Consider the following 24,392-nt stretch of genomic DNA (forward strand, 5'->3'; position numbering starts at 1 on the left):
AGAACCAAATTTTTATTTAAGTGAACATCAACAAGCGGTTTAAATTTCAAAATTAAATTACATATATCCAGCAAAACTAATTAAAAAATTAAACTAATTAAATAAATGATAATTATATTAAAAAGGTACATTTGAGTTTTTAGATTAGTAAAGTTTTAGTACAGAATTAGATTAAAATTCGGTTAAATTATTTTTTTTTTATGAAAAATTACAAAGTTTACATTTCAGAAATTAATTAATTAAAAAAAAATTGAAAAAACATTGTATGGCTAACATATGTAGTTATAACTTATTGTGTATTTCGATGTTGGATGTAAAATTAATTACGAAGTTATTAAAATTATACATTATTTCAAAATTTACCATTACTTAATTAAATTAATTAGTAGGTACCTATACTTTGTTTACCAATTAATTGTATACCAATTTATAAGACAGTTATATTATTAATTAGTATATTGAAATATGTACTTGTATTTACCAAAGATTCAAATAATCATAATTTTAACTATAATCGTTGCATTAAATTAATTAATTACATTTTCAATGATAAAGAATGACAAAGGAAAATGATAAAAGTTGTAATCGCATGAAGTTAACTAATTTGGTCCAATGCGCATTTATGATCGGAATTGGGTTATTATTATTATTAAACGATAAATAATAATAATTAAAGAGGAAAATAATAAAAATCGTAATCGCTTCAAATTAATTAATTTTGTCCAACGGGCATTTATGATCGGAATTGGGTTAATGTCTTGAAATAAAGCTAGTCGTAAGTACAGAAAATTGAATTACTTAATTACAATTAATAAAATGAAAGTAGTACAGTATGGTCTACACGTTATGAATTTTAAAGTGGAAATTTTGACGGTTTACGGTGCTAGAAGAAGTTCCAGAGAAAATTTTACTCGCGAGTCCTCGAAGGTCAAAAAATGCACTTCAACTTGTTGGAGCTGCACCAACAGTGCAACATAACACAAACCTACAAACCCAATTGTATCGCATAATCGCTATCTAGCGCTTGAACTTCAAGGAACAAGGTGGAGCCATCACGTCCCGAACGGATCCGAAGAATTCCAAACAGCAACACCGTCAACAACAACAATTATCCCCAGATACGATTTGTAAACATCACGAATTTGCCATAATTTGTACCAAAGAGTCAGTAGCGCCCACAGAACAATTACCCATACTTCACGTTCAAGTTCTCAACTGTCAAGGTCACTCTTCTAGACTGTGCTTTTCTACGAGATTTATTTTCCTCCGCCCAACAGTTCCTCTATTGTTGTGTTATTAATGATTACGATATTATTTATTATCCGAGGTCGGATTAGTCCTCCGGGCGTCCCATCCACTTAAGTACTATCCTGCGAGGAGTACCAATCCTGCACCGTTCCCATTATTACCGAATCGAGACAGGAAGACGCTTACGTAAACAACGAAACGCCACACAACTGGATTTTATTTTTAAACCAGTCCATTGCATAAAATCGAATTGGATATGGTCCTGGTGCAGGTTCGGATTTCAGCCGGACCCAAGGTCGGCCCGCTTCAGGACCGCACTTGTATGAAGAGCGAAAAAAGCACCAATCACGGTCAACTAGACTCGCTGATAAAACCACTGAGGACAGTTAACAACTTTCCATTGCCTACTTGTATTACGTTTCGTTTTAAAAATAATTGCGCTAAGGTCGCTAGGCCTTGTAACAAGTGGCACTCGAAGATTGGCCAAGACAAAGAAGTGACGCCTTCGGAGTCTTGCGTCAGGTGTAATGAAATTTAAGGTACCGGAGACAATTACCCAAAATTGGCTCTAACGAGCAGTACAGCCTTCTTTTGTTTGACCTAATTAGAAAAAAATTGGAACAGGGACACAAGTGTTAAAATAAATGAAAAGGATTAAGACTGAAAGTCTAGTTTTTGTACAGTGAGCCAAAAATTTCGAAAACTGGTAATTTGTTTTAGAAATAAGGAGTTTGTTGGTGTCGGAGAAAGTAGGAAAATAGCTTGACCTTTGAAATTCTTGAATGATACTTTTAGTATTTTAAATGAATCACCCTGTAAACAATTTTGAAAATTTTAATACCTATATTATTGGTTAAAAAAGTGATTAATTTCTGTCGCCTAAATACTTTTGAACTTTGTAAAAATAGATTTCTTGGAGGCAACCACTTTTCTATCCGAAAAAGTGGACTAGCTGCAGGCTTATTTTTTTCAAATTTGACCTTCGGTTAAAGAAACGTGAAATCATTACTACTTGAGCGAGCTGTGACAAATCATTCTTTTTTTTTATTGAGCATACGTTATCATTTGAAAAATATTAAAGTAGGTACTTACTTAAAATAACTAAAAAATAATAACCAAAAAATCGGTCCTTCAATTATGTATCATTTTCTTTCCAAAGGAACGTTATTGTAAGTTTCGTGCAAATCAGGAAAAGAAGTACTTTGTAACTTAATGAGTCCATTATCCTACCTAACTTTTGCGGGAAAAATTTCCCGCGTTAGCACTAATACGAGCAAATAAAGTGCTCACGTGGGAAATTTCTCTTCCCGCCTAAGTTAGGTAAATAACTATTACCGAGGGTTTTACTGTTACACACACCGAATAGGCCCCTTAAGATGTATTACATAGATTAAATATTGAAAAATCTTAGTTACCAATTGAATACGCTCAAAAAATCCACACAAAACGTATAGAAAAATGTGACATGGATTCATCTGAGGATGGAGGATGAAAATAAATTCGAAAGAACCGAAAGTCGAAACCATTAATGTTAACGGGAACTGTATTCCTCCGTCCTCGTGTCTGCTACGATACATTTCTTTTGCTCGAGGTGGCGCCAGTCGTAACGTTTTGTGCATTTTAACCGAACTCGTTTTAAAATTAAAACATTTCTAACTGTAATTATTTCCAAAATATGGATAATAAATTGGATAATAATGAGTAAATGTATAAAGGATTAATACCATAAAATTAAAAAAAATTCGGTTTTAGTAAGTTGTGTTACAAAATACAAATAATAAAACAATGTTTACGTTTGCATTACACTTAGAGGACATGCAAAATCATACCTGTAAACCCTGGTCCCAACCTGTCGGTGCGGTAAAAGCTCGTTACGGATTGAAACCAATATTATTAATTGAGAGGAGATTATAGACCCGTGAAATATTTGCATTATTGAAAGTGTCAACCGTAAATATAGTCGTCTGCAAACAGTCGCGACGAAAGTGTCAAATTAAATGGTAATTCTTTGTTCGAGAACAATGCGGCCGAGGCGACTGTGATACCATTTTGGTGCGAGGCCCACGAGGACGCCCACGTCGGAGGTGAAGAGAAATTCGTCACGGGGTGGAAAAATAAAAATTTTACGCAGAAGTACAGGTCTGAGGACTAAGGAAATAATCAAGGAAATATTTCTGAGTGAAAAATTAATTTGCGTTTAGAGGAGTCGCACTATGGCGTACGAGTTAGACGCTTGATCTAGCGTTGAAATCACCACAGAATTGCTTAATATCTGTTTAAAAACGTTATTAATGAGACAAAATTTGATTAAAACACTAATTTTCGCTTATTAAAACTGGTCTCAAAAATGGCCTTATGGATAATCATCACTTTTTGAAAAAAAATTCTAAATGTGGAATATACAGGGTGTCTCAAAATTCGCGAATTTCGAATTCAGAGCGTGGTAGGGAAGGACCCAGTGGAGCTCGAAAAATACTTAGAAAAAAAATCGCTTTTCCTGAAGAAGCACTTTAATTTTGTTCAATACATAGCTGCCTTCATATCCACAGTGGCAAAATACTATTCTAGCTACGTTTACTCCAAAGTAAAGCTATTCCTCAAAAAATTGTTTTACGTTATTATTTTCCACAATCATCTACACCATAAAATAAATAACAATAAACACTGAACTTTTGAGCCTGTATTTGAAGAAAACGTACTTCAAAGAGTGCACTTTTAGACCAATGTATCTTTGTGGGGGGAGTCTCGATTTTTTTTAAATTTCCATATTTGGACTACTGAAGTGATCCCCTACAACGCTCTGATTTCGCAATTCCGCGAATTTTGAAACACCCTGTATGAATACAGAAATTAAGTTGGTACAGGAATGAACGTTTGGGGTCCACCCAGTTTAAAAGCAGGGGAGTAAATAAATATTTCAGTGAGAAGATGGAATTTAGGCGTCTGCTCTGGCATCGAAGTCACTCGCAATATCTCCCCAATTACGTAAGTGTAAAATCCGTGCCTCAAAAAACGCTTTCCGCCATTTCATAAATTCTGTAACGCATCTTGTGAAAATATTTGTAGTGTTTTTGTCGCAACAGTACGCATTGTCCTGTCGTGATTTCATCAATCACCACTCGATTAAAACGCTGAAACTACAAACGGCTCCACAATTATGAAAATTGCGCAAAACCGGAATTGAAAGTATCGACTGTACTCGCACGTTTTTCCAAAACTCTTCGACAACAAATCACCTCCAAATTCGCCAAGGCACTCGTGCGAAGCATGTGGGAACCGAAGAAGTGACTCAGTAAGTAGCCCAGAACGTGTTCGTTCCTCCGTTATCTTGGTCCTGTCAGCGGTCACTCAGCCTCATTTGCATACAATACGGCCTTCAGAAGTACGCCGTGTCGTGGAAAACTGGCTCTCCTCGCCTTACAAGACGCGGATGGCGAGCTTTTCCTTAAATTGCAGCTTGCGCAACGGTCGCTCTTGGATTGTTTCCATCGGTCGAGTTTTGCTCATTATCGATTTCATTCGATATGATTTGTTTCTTTTATCTGGGCCCGTGATGGGTAATTCGACACAGGTGTTCCCATGGTCATATATGGCGTACGTTAGAAACCGGCCATTATCGATATTGACAGATGATCGATGGTCACTTTCGGGAGTCCGTTGGTTCGATTGGTCTTGCTGGGGATGAGGAGTTGCGCCACCGCCTTACCTCACGCACATCTTTACAGATTTGGGAACAAATCAGTCCACTATCTAAGAAAGAATAAAAAAAAAATCATTTGAGTTGGCATTTTCAGTTTTTGTTCTTTGCAAAACTCAATACGGAAGTAGTTATTTACATTAGAGTAGGGTAGGTGCATTTTACAGCGCGACAACTAGGTTTCAGGCACGAGGCGAAGCCGAGTGGTTAATTTATTAAAGTGTCATATAGCTTTTATGAAATGTTAGGACGAAATGTGTATTTAGAATGAACTGTCGAATATGAAATGGAATTTGTAGATGCAAAATAATTCTTATGAAAAAAAAGCAAAAGAAAGAACAAGTAAATGTTTGTATCGGGGGCAAATGGCAAATTGGCAAATAAATAGTAACTCGCCGACACTGAAAGGCACCGGACAAGTCGTTTGATAGTACTGACAGTCCGTGGTCGCCATCCATCAAGCGTCACTGAAAAACGGTACCAACCACCTCGCCCATTCAATCCGCTTACTTTCAGCCGCATTTTGCCCATTTCCCTTCAATGGTAGTGCACCCATACACCAGACAATGACTTAGTGTTATTGTCAACACATGCGTTTCACATCGGTACGAAAGCAACCGGTGTAATTCGATTACGCAACAAAATTACACACCGAACGTACTTGCCTACTCATTTAGAACGAAAGTTGTACCGAGTGATAAACGACAAACTGTTGCATAGCTCGCGGTGCTAATGTTAATTAGAAATTAATCGCGGTACGAATCTTACCGATTCTAGAGCGTCCTCTAGAGCGGATTCTGATCATTCTTCCACCTGGAACAGAACGAAGAGGTAATGCGAAGAACCTGTCACGATGGAATATTTATCGGTTCGGAACGCTCTTTACATAATGTTAACGATGAGGCAGCGTCGACAAAAAATATATATTATGGTTGTCGGTTTTGTAATTTGCGTATGTTAGTTATTTAGTTAGAATTGGTAACGTGTTGGGCAACGATAAATCGTCGAGGTGCCAATATCAGCACCGAAATATGAATGGATAATTGGACAGCTTTGTGGTTTAATAAATTTTCTCCAAAAATAATCGTTTCTAGATTTCTTTGGGAGTGGTGAAAGGAGCTCGTCCATAAAGGTGTTGTCTTTCAATTAAATGGCTGATAGTCTCGTTAGTTTAAATTGGCACACATATGGCGCTAGCGTTTCGCAAGTGCGATAAAAATTAACGAACAACAGACGTCCACAAATGAAAACGCAAAAATTACAAATATTCGACGATAAATTGTGACCTGGTTGGAGCGACTTGTGCGGGAATAAATCAAAGAAATCACGAGATAATTATGCATTTTGCGACAGTGCACGCTACGATTAAGAGGAGAAAAGAGTTTCAATTTGACACACAACTTTGATTTATTCTTTTGACATCTAATTTTAATCGACCAAAGGTGAAGTATGGAATTTTAAATAGTCATAATGGTCCAGTCAAATTGAAATTTTGTTTGTATCAATCAATGTAATTAGGCGTTGTTGTACATTTGCATAATCAGGAAATTGATTGAACAATTCATACATACAAATATGTACAAAGATTCAAAATAGTAGATTATATCATTAAGAGTAGAAGTGAGACTTTTTCTGCTAAGCCCAGAGATTGCAGATCGAGGCGAAGTCGAGGTCGCAACTGCGCGAAAACAAATGTTACATCCTAGCTTTTCGAATTATATTTTTTATTTTTGTTTTAATAAAACTACAAACACTGAGTGTTTGTAAAAAAGAAAAAAAAAAGAAATTTTGACATCCGAGTGTGTTCAGACGTGCGACCACCTGCGAGCCGCGGTCTTATTAGCGAATTCCTGCAGTTTTCCGTCCGCCAACGGACTTTCATCGGTTACAAATCGCACTTACCCAACATGATTGAGGCGAAACCACAACAAACAAACATGAACATGATCATGAACGGAGAGTCGTCCTGCCCACTCCGGTGTCGCTATCAGTGTCACTTTGTCATCGACCCTCCCGAATACAAATCGATCCTTCGACACATTCATCCGTCAAAAATTGACAAACACACGGAACCAATAACGTCGCCAATTTATTAGGATCGTGCGAGGCGAGCGTGGGACGGCGAGTATTCCTCGATTTCTTCTAGATTGTAAAAGTGTCGTAAACAAGCTAGATGAAATCTGATAAGAACAATAATTCCAAGACGCAATTAGAAAAATTGTCCGGTAGAAAGCAATCGGCGGGAAAAAATCGGAGCCAGTTCCGAAATCGAAAGGAAGTCTCGTTGCCCAACGGATCGTGCAGAAATCGATCGCGAGAACGTGATCTCGTCTGTTTGCGTTGTTGAGGATGGTGGAGCTCAGGAACTGATTTTTTTCGGTAAGGATAATGAGGCGAAACGAGGCTGGCCGCAAGGACGACTCGACGCCGGAGTTGTAAAATCAGCGAGCCACTATCATTAAGGATATTCATTACAGGATAATTACCCGACGGAATCTAGACTGCAAAGTCGCTCTCGCAAGTGTCGGTTGTGAAATTAATAACAGGATAAAAATGATAATAACAATAATTTATTTGTCGGTTTCATGCAAAATCGATTATAGGACGGAATTTTAATTGAACGGTACAACGAAAACAAACCGATAAGTGCAAAATCGAATTTTTTGCGAATTAAAAATTGGCAATTAACAATCTACGGCTGATGGTGCTCTATGTAGAAGAAATGAAAATGCGAATTTAGAAAAAATATTATGTCGATGAATCGAACCAGATTGTTGTGATATTTTAACAAAACCGCGAGAACGAGGACATTAACGTAAGAAACGATTTCGGTGGACTTTTCCTTTTCGGTTAGTTGTTAAAAAATCACAGAAATTTCACGGACTGGTTGCAAAATCTTATTAATAAAATCGATGAAGGATAGAAGTCGTTGTAGAAATATCACTTTGGATTTTTTATGGATGTCTGTCGACGTAAAGTGCTTGTTTCGCATTCAGAATCGGTGCGGTTTACGAAATTTTCCTGGAAAATAAACTCGAAACTGAATCTCCTCGTTTAGATTTGATGGCTTCAATTTCAAAACGACTGCAGGATTGGATTTCACTGTATATTTTTATATTTTACTATTTGCTCGTTGAAAATTAAAATTGCAAATTTAATGGATACTATTTTTTATAAAATCTATCCTATGGTGATTCGTGAAGATATAAATTAAATCTATTTCGCAAATGAAAAGACATAATATGTTTGTTTTATTGAAAATTTTGTTTTTCTTAGAAAAACCGTAAAAAAAATGTGGTCCCTTGAATTACAAATTTCTTCCTTTGACTTGGTTCATCTATTAATAGATTCTTTCTTGTCAATAATGTACTGAGTGAATTTTTGTTAATAATATATTACAGAGAAAGTTTTTCACATTAAGTTTATGACGAACAAAATTCTTTTTGTTCGAATGAAAAAATAACTTTACTTTTTCTAAATTTTGAGCAAAATTGCAACATGTGTATAGTCAATATGATTCCTTAGACATTAGGAAAAATGTAATATGATTTGTTAATGTCAATTTTTATATTCCAAGTTAGTTCTATCAATAGTACATTCTTCAACGAGCGTATAATGATGGCTATTATTCAAGAGGATGAAAATTCCAACACGAGCCATAGGCGAGTGGTGGAATCGTCCGAGTGCTGCATATATCTGAGTTTCCTTTTTGTATTTAAAACTCTTGAAATAACAAAACTGAAGACTGTTACGACAGGTATTAGTCTGTGTTTTGAAAATGATTTACGAGTAATTGGTGACACTTTCAAAGTTCTTCTTTTAAACATGTATAGTATTTTTTATTTGATTTATATTTCCTTTATTTTTATTCTGAATCGTAACATACAAGGCCAACAAACCGTTTTTTTTTTAATGGAACACAAAATTCTAGTTCCACCAAGTAGTTTTCAGGCGATTTACCATTGTACCTGTCTAGGTATCTGGCTTTGGAAATCTCAATCAGATCCAATTTGGACAAGCTAAAACCAGTCGGTCTTTTATTTTTTGTATCTATTTTTTTTTTGGAAACCTCGCCAGACTAACGACCTCTAATTGAATTGTAGACCACCCTGATGTAACATCATTAGTAAAAAATTAAGTGAAACCATCGACAGGTCCAGATCGAAACATCTCTTTAAAACCGCACCTAGTCCCCTCTAGGTCTAATCATGATTTCTTATCCGCACACACACGTTAAAATAACAGCGCGGCTCGTTCCCAAACACGAAAATGATGACATCTCGCCGAGAAAAAAATTCACGCCCATAAATAACCACGGCCAGGAGAATGATTTACTCGCATGGCCGAAAGCGATCGAAAATTCGATCGGTGGAATTGTTCCCGAAGGACGATTAGTAATTTTATTGGTCTATTACGGTGTGTCGCTTTGAATCGATCTTATTTATTGGGTGATTAATTCTCAGCGTACAGAAGAAGTCTTCTAAATATTAGGAGAGTCGATAAGTTATCATTCGATCGAAAAGTATGACGAGCAATTAAACGGTTTACATGGAATTACGATTTCGGACGAAGTGAAAGCTTTTTACTCGTTCAAATGTGATGTACTAATTGAAAATTCAGTTTCCTCACCAGTTTACCTGAGTCGAAAAAATCTCGAAAATTCGACCATCGATCAAAATCGATTCGACTCCCTCCAAAACATTCTGGGCGGGTGTTTGACACTTAAACTTCAACTGAGAGTGCAGGTTTCTCTTCCTGAACGCCATTTTTATCCAGCACAATGGACTTCAGGAGTGTTTCGCTCCGAGACTGCCTTTACCATTGTTCCGTGAAGAATTTCCAACAGAATTGCACATGCGATTTTGCTCCGGAAAAATCACGATCGCACACCTTTTCTGTGGTGTTTCCGGAACACGGCTTAATTTATGCAAATGCGAATTACATATTGATATTCACGAAGATCGACGATTTATCATGGATTTGTTGTGTCTTGAACACCTGTCGTGGTGCCGACCTGACACTTTTTTTCTCCTTCGGCTAATTAAGTCGCCGGTTCGTCCTGAAAACGGACGTGTTGTAACGAGGAACTTTTCAAAAACTGTTTGTTGTACTAAGTTGAATAATGTATGAAGCTGTAAAAAGTTTGTTGCAAATTAATTAACCGAATGATAAATTTCCTTCGGGAAGAAAGTTGTTGCGAAAAAATCGGCAATTATATAAATCTATACACGTTATATTAATTTTTCTGTCGCGAAGATTTAATCTCGATCGAGAGGCGGTTACGCAAACTTCCGAAATTTTACGAGTCCCGAGGTCCAGCTGTCGTAATTATTCTAGGTCAATTTTTTTTTAAATTTAGTCAAATTTTTTTAATTTAGATCTGTACCCACCTGTATCCCCATCCTAAATCTTCATATATCTTTACCTCCTCGCTCTTTCTGCGTGTCCCCATTATCTTCCTGTATACCGGATCTTCCTATATCTCCTCCAGATCTCCCTGTATGTATCTTCCTTAATCTCCTCTACTATCTTTCGTAAGCATTTGTGTATCTTCCACCCGGAATCTACCTGCATCTCCTTTCCAGGTTTTAAAGTATTCCCCCCTGATCTCTCTGTATTTTCCATGGATCTTTCATCCCGGATCCTTTAGTATCATTCGTAGGTGCCCCGATATCTCCTTCGCATCTCCCTATATCTTACACGAATCTCTCTGCATCTTCCTGTATCTCCCCCGCTTCTCTCTCTCTGTATATTCCCATGATATCCCTGTATTCTGGATCATGGTCAAGATTTTCCCTTATCTTTTCCAGATCTGAATCTTTAGCAGATCTCTCTGTATTTCCCATCCCGTCTCTCCTCCCAACTCCCATCCAAACTTTTGTTATCTCCTTCGGACCTCCTCGTGTCTTCCATGAATCTCTCTGAATCTTTTTGCTTTTTAAAGTAAATCGAAAATCGTCATTCTCAAGGAGGTAACTGAGTTGTTACTTCCGGAACTTCAAAAATTGGAAAATCTTGGCCAACATTTTGGTTTTGTTCGCTATATTGTTCAGTAATATTATTTTCGTCCATCTCTATATTTTATTTAAATTTTCAGAAAACACAAAAACCGACGGAATTTAATCAGCGAAAGCATTTTTATGACCATGTCGTGTTGTTCAGCCATTCATTATTTTTTTATTAACGCTCTAATTTGCTTCAAGTTTTTTTCTAATAACCTCTCTGTATTATTTAATCGTTTTTAGCTTCCTCCTTTACCAAATTCATTTCGCCTTCACTGTTACCTCCCAAAGGACCATTTATGAACGTTTCAATGATTCTTCCTTAACTAAATCCATAATTGCATCTTTCAATCGTGCCACTTTGAATAATTCTCTTGTCTGGAGCATTGCCAATGCTTCCCCGGGGCAATCATTAATGTCGTCAGAAGACAATCCGAGAAGTGAAAAAATCATTACTTAACCATTACAATCGCACCACTGCTAGGTATAATTTCACATATCGGATAAGAATTTTTCAAAAGCTAATGAGCCACCGCTTTCTCTTCTCTCGGCGATTTTTCATCGACAGGCCCAAATCGCCACAAATCATTCTCAGAATTTTCGAGGACGACTGACGCATGCAGAACGGGGAAAATGCACCAGATCTGCACGGTCGACTAGTTTAGTGGATTTGTCTGCAGATGCCCAAATTTGAGAGCAAAATGCCCTCGGCCCTTTCTACTCATTTTGTTTCCCGATCCATGACGACTTCCTAGTCTCGCATATATCACCATAATCACCCAACAACAATTATCAAATGTTCTTTCACTCGCTTTTTGGAAAGTCGGTTTATGCAAAAAATGCAAATTAATAAAGTTTAATTATATCACAGGACGCGAGACTTTTAGAGAACTCTGGCGGAAATTATGCTTGCGACTAATTACCTTTCTAGTTTTAGCACAATGCAGTTTTTCTAAATGCAAATTATCGGAATTAGGTGTTAAACGTGTGTTAAGCAACAGGCTCAGGGCGAGACGTTAGATAACGCAATAATCACGGAGTTTTGCTTTCACGGGTCCACGGATCGAGAAGAAAATCTTCGCCTACCAGACCAGGTGATAATTAAGGAGGCAAGGATTAGAAATTGGAGACTGAGATCAATGTCATAAGTGCGGTAATTGGCCGAATGTGGTAATGAAGATAAATTGTCTCGTCGGAAATTTGAAGTTAAAAGGTTGTGTCAACTTGGGGAAAATTTGAGAGAAAGTGCAGAAGATTTTTGGTAAAATTTTATTGTGCGGCGGTGGATTTCGATTTTTCGCAGGTTGCTCTATTAAGTAACAAAGTAAACGTCGCCTTAGCGGGAGCTGAGGCAAAAAACTCTTACATCTGGTCCGTTGTAAAACATAAAACAGGAAATGGTGAAGATAATTGCTCGGCTATCTGAGATAATTTCAGCAATTTGTACTTGAAAAAATTCCAGTTTCTGGACGATTTGCTCTGCTGCAGACCATAATTAAAAAGTGTGGAGCCACGCCCGAGATGTGTTCCGTTTGTGGATCTATTAAATTGCCTATTACCGAAAAAAGTCGTGATACACACACCGAATTATGTAACTCCATTGAAATGAAACAGATTTCCTCGAGACAATTTCATAACAACGAGCAAATTAAAAACGAAATTTTTATTCTATTATCGCTCCGACAATAAAAATTAACGAATTGATGAAATTCTGTCACCGATTTAATCTCGCCTTGCTCGTGTACGCGTTTAAGACACAATGGCAATTAGAAAAGTTCCCAGCAAATTAAATTAAATTGAATTAAAAAAAACGTGTTGACAACTCATTAGATTGTGATTTTCTCATGTCCATTATCATTTAAATTATTACAATTTTTATCGGTAGGATCTCCAAGGATCAAGGCGGAAACCTGAAAACCCATTTAGCGACTGTTTATTAGCATCAGAAATAGAATTTGCATTGTTCGAAACTATGCCGAGCATTGTTCTCCGACCTTAGTGGGTGTACCATGGGAATCACTCGAAATTCGTGTTATTATTAATAATTGTGTAATAATTGCGATTACAGCGGTTTTGAGATAAAGAAATGAGATAATATGCGTCCAGACGCGTGCAATTGGACTCAAATCGGGCGAAGAAGAGGCTCGTCGAGCTATCTGATCGTAACGTAACGGAAAAGAATCTGAAGTACGAAGGTGACTGAAAAAATTAGGAAGAAGGAACTGATTTGGTGCATTTGAAAGTGTAAATTTGCCGACCTTGTAACCGCTTAGTTGCAGATGCAGTTTAATTAAAATTACGGAAAATAGTGAAGTGTTAAATGGTTGTCGGTTGTTGCACCTCGACCACCATAAAAATATTAATACTATCCATTTATTAAAATAATAACATAAATAGAATAATTAAAATAATAAAATAGTCACGACGGTTGCGCCGGCTTCTTCCATTTAGGACGCGCCTTCTCCGTAAGGTGAAACTTCCCCTGAGCCGCCAACTCCTTCACCGTCGCCAACTCCTGCAGCGTCTTCTTGATGTAGAGCAGCTGCTGCTCGAAGTCGTCTTCCGAGATCTTCGGCACTTCGCTCTTCCTCTTGCACATCAACAAGTACATGTTCCAACAGCTCCGCCTCACTTGGTTTATCTCCTGGTACTTCTCGAAGGAGTTGCTTTTGATGGCCAAGACGATGTTCTCCCAGTGGAGCGCCTCGCGGAACGCCGTGTTGTACCGGGAGTTGAGATCGGCGACCATATTGTTCAAACCCAGAATCCTGAAAGAGTTCTCCTCGGCCATCCTCGCCTAAAAACGAGCTAAGCAAAGTGAACTCCAGTTTCACGAGGAGCGGGAGTTTACAGTTTTGGCGCGAGCCATCTCCAACTCCCTCAAGTTCTCGTCTTGGCGTCTGCCTAGGATGTTTCTGGTGTTGACGAGGGCCTCGTACCGCATGATCAAGTCGTCGGCGTTTTTGAAGTCTTCGGACGCGCTCACCACTTGGTTGAGGTATTGCTACAAGGCAAACAAAAGACGAGTGGTTTAACACGGGTATGGAGTGTTTACTTCGTACATCTTCAAAGAGCAGATGTTGGCGTCCATTTCTTTTTTAGACTCCACCACTAAAGCGATCTTCTGTTGCAAGCGTTCTATTTCTTTGGTGCGCTGCATTCGCAAGATGTAGTCTTCTTGGCGGATCTGCTCCGCCCTCCGTCTCTTGTCTTGGTTCGACCTGATGAACTTAAGTCACCTTCAACTAGCGCACTCGAGATCGAGCTCCACTCACTTGACTCAGCTTTACGAAAGTATCCTTCAACTTCTCTTCTTTCTCGTACAGGTCTTCCCATTGGGCTTCGAGCTTCAGGTGTTCGTGCTTCGCCCATTCTCTCTTGCTGCTCAAAGCTTCTTTGGTAGCTTCGAAGATTCGACGTCCGGCGGTCAGGTGAAGCTCCGGATCGTGTCGGGGCTTGTCCCACTCGTACTCTCGACTGAAAGGGAAGTTGCCGGAAAATTTTTTGACGTTTGTCACACCTACAATTGCAAGCGGCTCAGGGTAGCTTTGGAGTGGAGGTAGTCGCCGGAGTTGTTATAAGGGGGTTTTCGGGGGTAGGTCAACTTCAATATGCCTTTGTTGCCCGTTCGGTACGCCATCCTATAAGTAGAACAAAAAATATCTGTGAACAAAAAAAATTATTCTATTATGTGTCGTCCGTCGGTGCTTGGCAACCAGACTAGGTTTTTGATCTGGATTTGGAGTTTTTTCTTGGTGGGGTCCGGGCTTCCGCCGCCCACCGCGGCGCCACGCCGTCTCCGCTGGTTCCGTTGGCGTGACGCAACTATGACCTAGGATGCTCTTACTCTTCTTGAATCTTGAATGAACGTAGTAGAGCGAGAGCGCGATCGAGAAGGAGCGAGCGAGAAGGCTCGTTGACCCCCCAGCTGATGTCGCGGCACCTGCTGAAAACTCCTGCCAACTCCGAGTGAAAGTTTCGGCCCCGGACCGCGTCTGGCCGCTCGCGGTCAGTAGCACACCAACTCCCGTAGACTCCGGAGAGACACCGATCCAGGATTATTGCGTCCGCGTGCGGACATCTCGACAATCGAGCTCTTTCGTCCTTTTGTGTTGTGCGAAGTGTTGTGCCATGAGGGGTGTCGGGTGGTGCCTGCTCTTGGTGGGTGTTGCGGCTTGCGCCGGGGTGACTTCGCGCCTGCCGAGGACCAGTGCGGGACAGTTGGCGGCGGCCGCCGCCGCCCAGAACAAAACCGCCGCTCAGCTGAGAGGCAACCGGACGTCCCAGGCGACGATAGGGCCGCCTCCGGGTCGCGGGGCCAGCAGTAGAGTCAGGTAAGAGGCAGAACGACCTCATGAGACAAGGCGGAGTGGTTTATGGCGCTGGGGAAATGTCAAATGCATCCGAACATATTTTGGCAAATTTATTGTGTTTTCGTCCACGTCCGTGTCTCTCTCCTCTCGTTTACGCTAAGTTATTATGTCGTTAACTGCCATTTATGTAAACAAAGTTTTTTTCGTCCTATCGGAAATGCCATCAACTTTGACTGTTCCTATTAAGAAAATTAATAAGTCGTTTGCGGTGTTTTACACAAGAAAATTTGAATTAATATCGCCAACACATCAGACAATAGAATTAAATGGTAATGAAGCGCTGACAAGATGCCATCAAGGTCACTATGTCGAAAATTGCGACACTCTCTTTAATATTTTTCCGTTAAAAGTGTTATTTATTTTATGGGGATAAATGTGAAAATTTGATGTCCTTGATCAATATAGTTTTGGACGGCTATTTCAAATATCATAAATAAACAATCATATTTTCTCAAATTTTAAAGTTTGACATTCAAAAACTGGATTCTATCTGTTGAAATAAGACTTTAACTAGTTCCAATTTTCTTTTATACCTTTTCTTGTTAAACCAGTTTTTACACCTTGCTTTTTGAACATTAATCAAAATTGGTTTGGTATCTTTTAGGGTCTTATTAAAACGTACATTGAATTGACTGAAACTAAACATTTTGTCGAAATATAATTTTCCGAAGTTTATTTTCATTTTTTTACCACTGATTTTTTTTTTGTCGACACCTACTTAGAACTGAACTTACGAAAACAGTCATCTCAAGGAAACCATTTGTAAATGGGTATTGATAACTATTTATTTTTTAAATTTGGATAAAAGATTAACAAATTAACAAACAAAAGTAAAAGCAATCATAAATTGCACATAATGTAAAGTAAAAAAAATCAAAAGTCAAGGCATTTTGTATTAGCAGTCAAAATCATGAAATATCTTTCAAAAATTGATTTATTTTTGTAATTTTCCAAAAGATAAGGTTTGAATAAATTTGAAAAATTTTGAAAACAATATTTTTTCATGAAAACTTGGACCCAAAATCAATGTTTTCCTGGTCTATAATAATATCAAAAATTTAAGGAAAAACAATTATTTCTGAATAGCTCTCTTTATTATCTTATGATGTTTTTTATTTTCTACAAGGGAAATACTGTCGAAAAGGAATTTCTTGAATCGTCTGGTTCCGCAATAAGTCGGTTTCCGATGACATTAATGAATTTGATGGCTTCTTTGCACCAAGGGCCTAAGGTTTTTTTTTATTTTTTATCCTATTTATCTTTCCTTTCGTCATTTAATAGATTTTTTTAAACATACATAAGTGCAAAATATTCTATGGAAGCATTACATCACCAGTTTAGATTGCCAGAGTTGTTTTCTGTTTTATTTGCTTATCTTTTTTCAGTTAATAAAATTTTAATTCGTTGATTGGTGATTAGTATTTCATAACTTCAAGTCTCTAGAATTAAAATTTCAATTTAATAAACAAAAATTTCAATTTTCTCATTAATTTTTTGTTTCTCTATTTTCTTTTGTTTTGTTGTTGGTTTCAATTTCTTTTCTGTTTGAGAAATTTTTATTAGATAATTACACTAACCGGCACAAAAAACGACTCACTTTGAATTTTATTAATATAATTAAGTAGTTCATTTTCTTAGAATTTATTTTTTGATATCATGTTGTATTGATAAGTATTATTTAAGTTATTCTTTGCCAAAAAATATCCGACAAACAAAACATTAAACGCAGCAAATAAAATTTTAATGAAAAAAATGAATTTTTTAGAAAAAAATTTGTTATGAAAAATTGACAAAATTTGAACAGCATTTTGAATTAGTATTTCGTATTGTCAAATTAAATCTTTAACACGTAAATCAACCGACAAAAACACATCATGGAAGTACTTAGCACAAATTTTCTAATAATTTATTTAAACAAAATAATTCGGTTGCCATGGTGACCATAGCACTCCCGATCATTGAAAATATCCCAATTTTAACTATAATAAAGAAAAATAAGCACAAATATAATTTCAAGGTCATTTATTAAAGAAATCATAACGAGTCATTTTTTGTGCCGGTCAGTGTATTTGCTCTTAAAGATTATTTTTCGGTACCTACGAACAATTTGAGAATTTTTAATCGAATTTTAAATAGAAGTAATGATGATGATGATGATGATGATGAAATACCTATACAATAAATATTTTGTATTTTCTACATAGCGTGTTACCGAAGTAATAAACCTTTTTCACTTTTTCATTGTGGACTGAAATAAAAACAGAAGCAGATTTTTTTCAAATTTTTTTACTTTAGACAATTGTACTCGTTAATATTTGGGCATTTTTATTCAAAGGTTAAACCCTCGAGCTAAAGCTCTCGGACCTAACCAGAATAAAACTGCCCAAATTCAGCTCGTAAAATTGTCAAAGCAAAAAGTTTTCGTAAAATTGAAAAATTTATCCGATAAAAAAATTAGGTCTTGTTATTTTACCTTCGATAAAAGAAATAATTTTTGAAAATTTTACATCCAAAATTTTGTTTTATTAGTGTTGAAGATTCATATTTAATTTTTTCAGGTCACAGTTGCAACACGCAAAGTGTAGAAAACAAATGTCGATAACATAATGAGAGAACAGATTTTTAAAATAATTTTGAAAACTTTGGACAATATGCACTTTTATTGGCAATAATTTTTTCCGGAAATTTTTTAGTTTCAGAAACTTTTTAAAAATTCATTTGGAATGTTTCCCAACATGGAATTCTTGGAATCATGTTGGAACAAGTATTTCTAGATTTTTGTTCGCAGGACGAAAATAACAGGTGTCTCTAAACCCATTAACGATCCAAACGCATTTTTTCTCGTCCAGGCCAAAACAAAAACCGAAGTTTTCTTCTTAGTTCGTGAGACTAAAATTCGCAGCTTTTGTGTTTTCGAAATCGGCAACAGGTGCCTAGAAACCCGTTATCCGAGCCCACTTTGTGGGCTAAACAAGTAAAAAAATGTCAACGGAAACTCACGCGCCTACAAGTTTCACCTTGAGATTTTCTCGTGACATTTTCGGAGTTGCCAAATTCGCTATTTCAAAAATGTCAGTTTTTTCGCACGCTGACCTCGATATCCCCCAGGAAAACCCTCCTTTGCTGCAATTATCCTGGCAACACTATTGCTACAGACATCTCGTACATCTGTCGCGAAATTCGATGCACACGCGGTGACGCAACCAGAGCAACATCTTTTCGGAAGGACGAAAAATCTTGCAAAATTGGAGGACATCTGTTGGCTGACATTTGAGCCGTTCAACGGCCCGAAGTCCGGAGCTTTCGGGCGTCGGTTCCGGAGCCTCGCCGCGGCCTTGAGGTCGCTCGTCTTTAGCTGATATTTGCGAGTTAAGTGTGTTAAGAGAGAAAAAGCAGAAGTCGAGGTCGGTCGACTGAAATGGCAACGCTCCCGATTGGGACACCTCGATCGCCAATCAATTACGAGGGACTGACGCCTGTCCAGGACCGACTTTACATAATTCCGCCGACAAATGTGCATTAGTAGCTGGTGTAACGTCGGCATTCCGTCGCCCGACATGGGTTTCTCATCGGCAATTGCCGAAAAAATGTCGAAAGTAGCCGCGATTTCCTAGTCGAGGTTAAAGACACAACACCCAAGTCGAAGAATCTTCCGCCACGAAAATCACCGTCTCGCGAAGAGTTTTACGGCGACGAAAGTCCCAAAGCGGCGATGATTTATCGAGGAGTTATCGGCGGGGTTCAAGGTCACTGGCGGCGATCGAAGATTTATCGGCGATGACGATAGACTGTCGCAGACGAGGCGGCGATGACCGCTCGTGCTTTCACTAACTCGGACAAATCTCCGGTTTAGCATAAATTTGTAAACGTCTTCTAGATTCGTGTAAGATAATAAAAGGTTAACGTTACATTTTCGACACGTGTTAGGTAACAATTAACGGGGAGGACCGGATCGACGCAGATTTCGCCTGCAAAGGTCCTCTTCTTGAATAGAAATCGGTTCAGATTTTAAACTTTTCTGAAATTGTTATTTAGAGATTTTTTTCTCCAGAAAAATCAGTCTCCTTGCGACAGGACCGAACTGGTCTGTTTGTGTGAGACACTTTTCAAAAACACTAAGTAAAACAAAACTGCAAGAACTTGGGATAAAATCAGTCAGTGGTAAACTCCACCGACGGCCAATTCTGGGGCAAAGGTAAATTCCGCCGACGTTCAATTTTTACGTTTGTTCACATTACCATTAATGATTTTTTCGTTGGGTTTTGGAAGCGTCTAATTTGCGCCCAGTTGTTAGTGATTATTCAACAAAAGGTGTGTGGCATTTTTCAATCGAAAATCGTTAAGAGTGTCTCTCTATCGTGCAAAAAATGCAAGGATAAAATAGTTTGTTTGAAGCGTTGCATAATCTGCGAAAACATTAAGAGAAGCGATAGTGGCAAAGAGAAAAAAAATGAAAACAATGGTGAAACATACAGGTTATACAAGACTTAATAACTGCCTTGAAGTTGGAGCTGAAACCGGATCACAAGATTAAAAAATGTTTCTGTGTAGAAATGTTCTTTGCAATACTACAGAAATACAGGTCTGGTTTCTTTGATGGTGTTGGAGTGTCTTGAGAATGTGGAACTGTGCAAGCAACTATCGAAGCGATGTACAGTCACGAGCAATACATTTTGGTTGTCAATATCATTTCAAAATTTGGTTAGATTGTCACAAATTAATAAAAATTCCCTGTCTGATTATGCCCATGTCAACAAAGTGTCAAAAAAAGACAATTAATGTCATACAACATGATGATCGGTTATGATATTTACATTGCATCAAAGAATGACACTGACAACCAAAATTTATTACTCGCGACTGTACATGGTGGATTAGTCCCAAAATTTTTAGAAAATATTTCTAATTGAAGTTATTATGACCGTTCGAGAAGTTTATTGAAATGCATAATGCGAGTAAAAGAATATTCTTCATTCTGCTCTTTCAAACATTTGGTAATTTTATTTCTATGCCCCCTGTCATGGACATATTTGTTTCCAATTGAAAATATTTAGTCTGTTTGCTTTTTCTCTATTTTGAGAATGTCCTTGAACTTTATTTGATATTAAATCATTCTTGAAAGCTTTACAAAGCAAAAATAGATCAATCGGCCAACACTTTGGATAATAATAATAACAAATGAATTAATACACACTAAGAGACGTTCTTCAGATTTTTATTTATTGGGACAACTTTGATTCTGTACGTGCTTTTAAATTAGGTACTGTTAAAATCAAATGAAACTAAAATAATTCAACGTGTCAGTTTAAGTTTATTTTGATTTTTATCATTGCCTATTGCCATGTTTTTTTTTTCTGTGAGTGTCTAAAAACTATGTTACAAGAATATGATTTTCAAAGCTTTGACCTTCGAAGGAATTTAAAAAAGTGTGGAAATTTAAATGTTATTTTGTTCTCTATGGACTACCGCCGGATTTTTATTCTTTTTTTATTTACTTGAATTCTGCTTTGCTTTTCTATTCCATTTTAGTTAGTTATTTTAGTTTTTTGTCCAACTAAATGAAACTAAAATTATTTTCATTTTATCAAAATTAGTTTCAAAAATAGTTAGTCAATTAGTTTAAAATAATCTATCGATTTCTTATAAAGATATCATATATGTTTTAAATCCTTTTTCAGTTTTTTTTAAATAGTACTACACTTTCAACAAACATAAAATAGAAACCTTGCATTTGGTAGATACGTTTGTCATGGAAACAACATCAAGAATTTCTAGATATTCTTTGATCATTTCAAAAATTTGATTTTTTTGTCATCGGCTAAAACATTTTTTCACGAAAATTCGAAGATTGTAGGTTTGACATTAAAAAAAAAAACATTTTCTCAAGTAATCTCTTGACTTGCGATTTTCTTGTAGGATCTTCCACGCGCATGTGGATCAATCTCCGTAAATATTTCCTCATTTTTCATTCATGCTCTGTTCTTGTTCGGAAATAAAGTACTCCTCTGCGACTCGTGCTTATTTTCATAACAACAAAAGCATTAGCAAGCTCTCAAAAATTTTCCGAAATAATTAACTCTTCTTTCTAAGTACTCCACGTTTAGTAGCCACAATTTCAGGAAGAATCTTTGGCTGTTGAAGTCATTGCAGTCCTTGCCTCAGTGGTTCTTAAAAAATGTTTGTACCCGTTTCCTTTCTTGATTTTAGTTTCTTTCGATTTTTCTCTGTGGTTTAAAGCAACTCTCTTCACTTCTTTTCGTTGTCCCAACCTTTCAAACTCTTATAATTTTTTTCTTTGGTACTTAGTAGATTTCCTTTATCTTCTATCTTTCCTTTTTACTCACTTTTTTTCATCTTTTCCCCATGTAATTTTTTAATTTCAAACTGACACAAACTCCTCCTTCACTGAATTTACCTGCCTGACACTCAAGCCTTCGATTTGTCGCCACATTATTTTCACGCTTTTCACAAAACCAGAACCACCCAACTATCTTCTTTTGTTTTGAGTTTGTTTTTGCCCACCTCTTCGCTTCACTTGCTCCTTCACCCAATTCTGACTGACAACCGTGTACCTTTGCCTCTTTTTCAAGCCCCAAATCCGGCAAACCGATCCATTACGCAACTCTCCTTTCCTTCCTGTCCAATCCGCAGCGCTTCATTTTTTACCGCGACCTCATCAGATCGCTCTTCTTTTTCTTCCGCGCTGATCCCGACCAAGACGTCTCACGTTCAGCCAAAACACTTCACTCGCTCAACTCCACTTTCTACACTCCTGCTCAAGAACTCTAATTACCTCCACGTACTCGCCACCCACCGCAAATAATAAATTCGCGACTTATCCGAAATCCGACCCGTGACGGATTACGCAACACTGCAATTTTTTTTTTTTGTTTGTTTAATGTCAAGACACAATCTGATGCTTTTACTTTCTTTCTAATAGTGCACACGTCGATCGGACACAATCGTATCATGTTTATGGATGTTGTGATGTAGACTGGGCCCGGGGGCAGCATCACTTATAGGTTGTCCCGAAAGTTATGCAACGCTATCTGGTGCTATCAGAGGCGTACCAAGTCCGTGATAGCACCGGCCACACTTTGTACTTTGGTAATTATGTGGATCGGGTCTCGTTGGCGGTTTCACTTTCGTTCCAATTGAGATTTGGTTAGAAAATTGAATATTCAAAACTTGAATGGAGGAGAATGAGCGTAACGAATGAAAATGATGACGTAAGGAATTGAATAATTTGACGGTCTAACAGTTGGCCCACTTGTTGCGCTGCGCCAGTCCGCAAATGCGTGATTTAACAATTTGAAACACTGTTGCTTCGATTAACCAACAACAACTTAATTAAATCATCTGGTGTTGGATTCGTTGCAAGACGAAATTAGTCACTAGCGGTACGGTTATGAATGTTTATCGAAAAAAATCAAGTGACAGGAATTTGCTTAATTAATTATTTAAAGACACGAAATGCGTTGACTAATAAATTGCAAAATTAGCGTCAGTACTGAAGGAACGTAATTAAACTGTCATCAATTACTGAATTATTTTCACTCTTAATACTTGCCCCAACGAATTGTGAATTAGTAAAACACGAAACTAATTTTTGGCAACAATATGACAAGGAAAATTTTCAGTTTGGATGTCGCACTGAAATCACATTATGTTATAACTAAGTCATTCAGGAACTGTTTGATAAATTGCCTAAAATTTTATTAAATTAAATCCTGAATCAATAATTAATGTACTAATTTGCATAAATTACAAGTGAATAGTAAAGTCACAGGTTAAACAAAACGTTGCTTAATCTTACTTCAAGTATCAGTACTAGCGATATGTGCTTTACTCAGTGCTAATTATTACTAATTTTTCATTTTCTCAATTGGCTTTATACCATTGTTTTTATTTCTCAGTTGAAATTTGGAAAAATAGTTTTGAAAAGCGAACAAAAACAAATTATTCTTCAGTTTCAAGTTGCTGCCTAATTACTTTATAGTTAACTAACATCGTAACTTGGCTTCTGGTATAAATACAATATGTAATTAATTTTTTTTAATTTACCAAAATAATTACAGTGTTATTAAAAGTTTAATTGCATAGTAAACTATTGTATTCTTCACTAATAATAATTATATGTTGCCATTCTAATCAGTAATTCTACTAATTTTGAAACAAATTTTCAATTAGTAATTTTGTTTAATTTGATAACATTGAAATTTGATTAACAACAAAATCAACTTCAAATGAAGTACTTGGTTAAATCTTACAAATTAGTATTTACAACTGAAATTTTAACATTACCATCAGTTAATTATTTGGATATCAGGTACGTCCTTTTCTTAAGACATTTCAAAAAATTTCTCTCTCTGAATGTAGTTTTCACCTACTTTATAAAAGACCTTCGTGCAAATAGGTAGCTTCCTATGCCTTAAAAATATTGAAAAAAAAACATCAATAGCTGCCGCAGTCGTTATCATCACCCTAGAGGTTTTTAAAACCAATTCTTTCCTTTTCTTAAACGAACTTTGGTGACTTTAACTGGTATTATATCATTCTATGACCATTTTAGAGTAGCGTCTAAGAACCACTTTTGGCTTTAATTTCCTCTGGACACATGTCTGGCGTGTCAAGCGACTCTCTCCACTCCTTTACCATCTACCAAACATTTTTTTCCAGCGTGACCTCCACTTTCCTGAATCTCACCATATCTGTTTGCTCATTGTTGCGTTACCAAAAAGTATACCTTTTCAAGGTCGTCGTGTTGTAGCGAAGAGTGTGAGATCGTGCAGTATCTTGCTCGCATAAGAGTTTACCATAAATAGAGAACACTTATTTATAATTACTACAATGTATTTCGAATGTAGAATGTTTTAAGCGCAATTATGCAATCGCTCCGATTCGAATCGTTACTGCCGGCCATAAATTTCTAAAATAACTGACAAAACCTCGGCAAAAGTGCACCGATGCCAAGGTCTCGCCGCTGCACTCCGATGGACTTTCTCACACTTCACCGGTATCACCCGATTATATAACAACACTAATTAAGGTTAATAGAGGCGTGTTCCTTCA

At 37.1% G+C, this 24,392-nt stretch overlaps 2 protein-coding genes across 3 annotated transcripts in view; one reads left to right on the top strand and one right to left on the bottom strand.

Moving 5' to 3' along the window:
* The window catches only part of LOC138122256 (angiopoietin-4), a 79,899-nt gene that overhangs the window by 11,708 nt on the left and 43,799 nt on the right, over positions 1–24,392 (top strand). The window contains exon 1 of one of the 2 annotated variants that reach the window (XM_069036424.1): positions 14,936–15,281. The exons of the other annotated variant lie outside the window; for it this stretch is intronic. Coding sequence (XP_068892525.1) covers positions 15,079–15,281 — 203 coding nt within the window. The 5' untranslated portion in view covers positions 14,936–15,078. Of the gene's footprint in view, positions 1–14,935; positions 15,282–24,392 lie in introns of those variants that run through there. 2 annotated transcript variants of the gene reach the window in all.
* LOC138122258 (coiled-coil domain-containing protein 42 like-2-like) lies at positions 13,301–14,643 on the bottom strand. The gene is made up of 5 exons (XM_069036428.1): positions 14,472–14,643; positions 14,223–14,424; positions 14,003–14,176; positions 13,799–13,951; positions 13,301–13,744 (listed from the first exon to the last, which is right to left on the bottom strand). Exons 1-5 carry the CDS (start codon positions 14,585–14,587, stop codon positions 13,367–13,369), a joined length of 1,023 nt encoding a protein of 340 aa, XP_068892529.1. The 5' UTR covers positions 14,588–14,643; the 3' UTR covers positions 13,301–13,366.

Source organism: Tenebrio molitor, chromosome 1, assembly GCF_963966145.1.
Source record: "Tenebrio molitor chromosome 1, icTenMoli1.1, whole genome shotgun sequence".
In the NCBI taxonomy this organism is placed as follows: domain Eukaryota; kingdom Metazoa; phylum Arthropoda; class Insecta; order Coleoptera; family Tenebrionidae; genus Tenebrio; species Tenebrio molitor.

What these genes read in the sequence shown, in the direction of transcription:
- LOC138122258 (XM_069036428.1), bottom strand. Translation starts at nt 14,587, where the DNA reads ATGGCGTACCGAACGGGCAACAAAGGCATATTGAAGTTGACCTACCCC. An exon ending in ACCCTGAGCCGCTTGCAATT is followed by an intron (nt 14,425 to 14,471) that starts GTAGGTGTGACA and finishes CTTCCCTTTCAG; the next exon opens with TCGAGAGTACGAGTGGGACA. An exon ending in AGATGGCTCGCGCCAAAACT is followed by an intron (nt 13,745 to 13,798) that starts GTAAACTCCCGC and finishes GCTCGTTTTTAG; the next exon opens with GCGAGGATGGCCGAGGAGAA.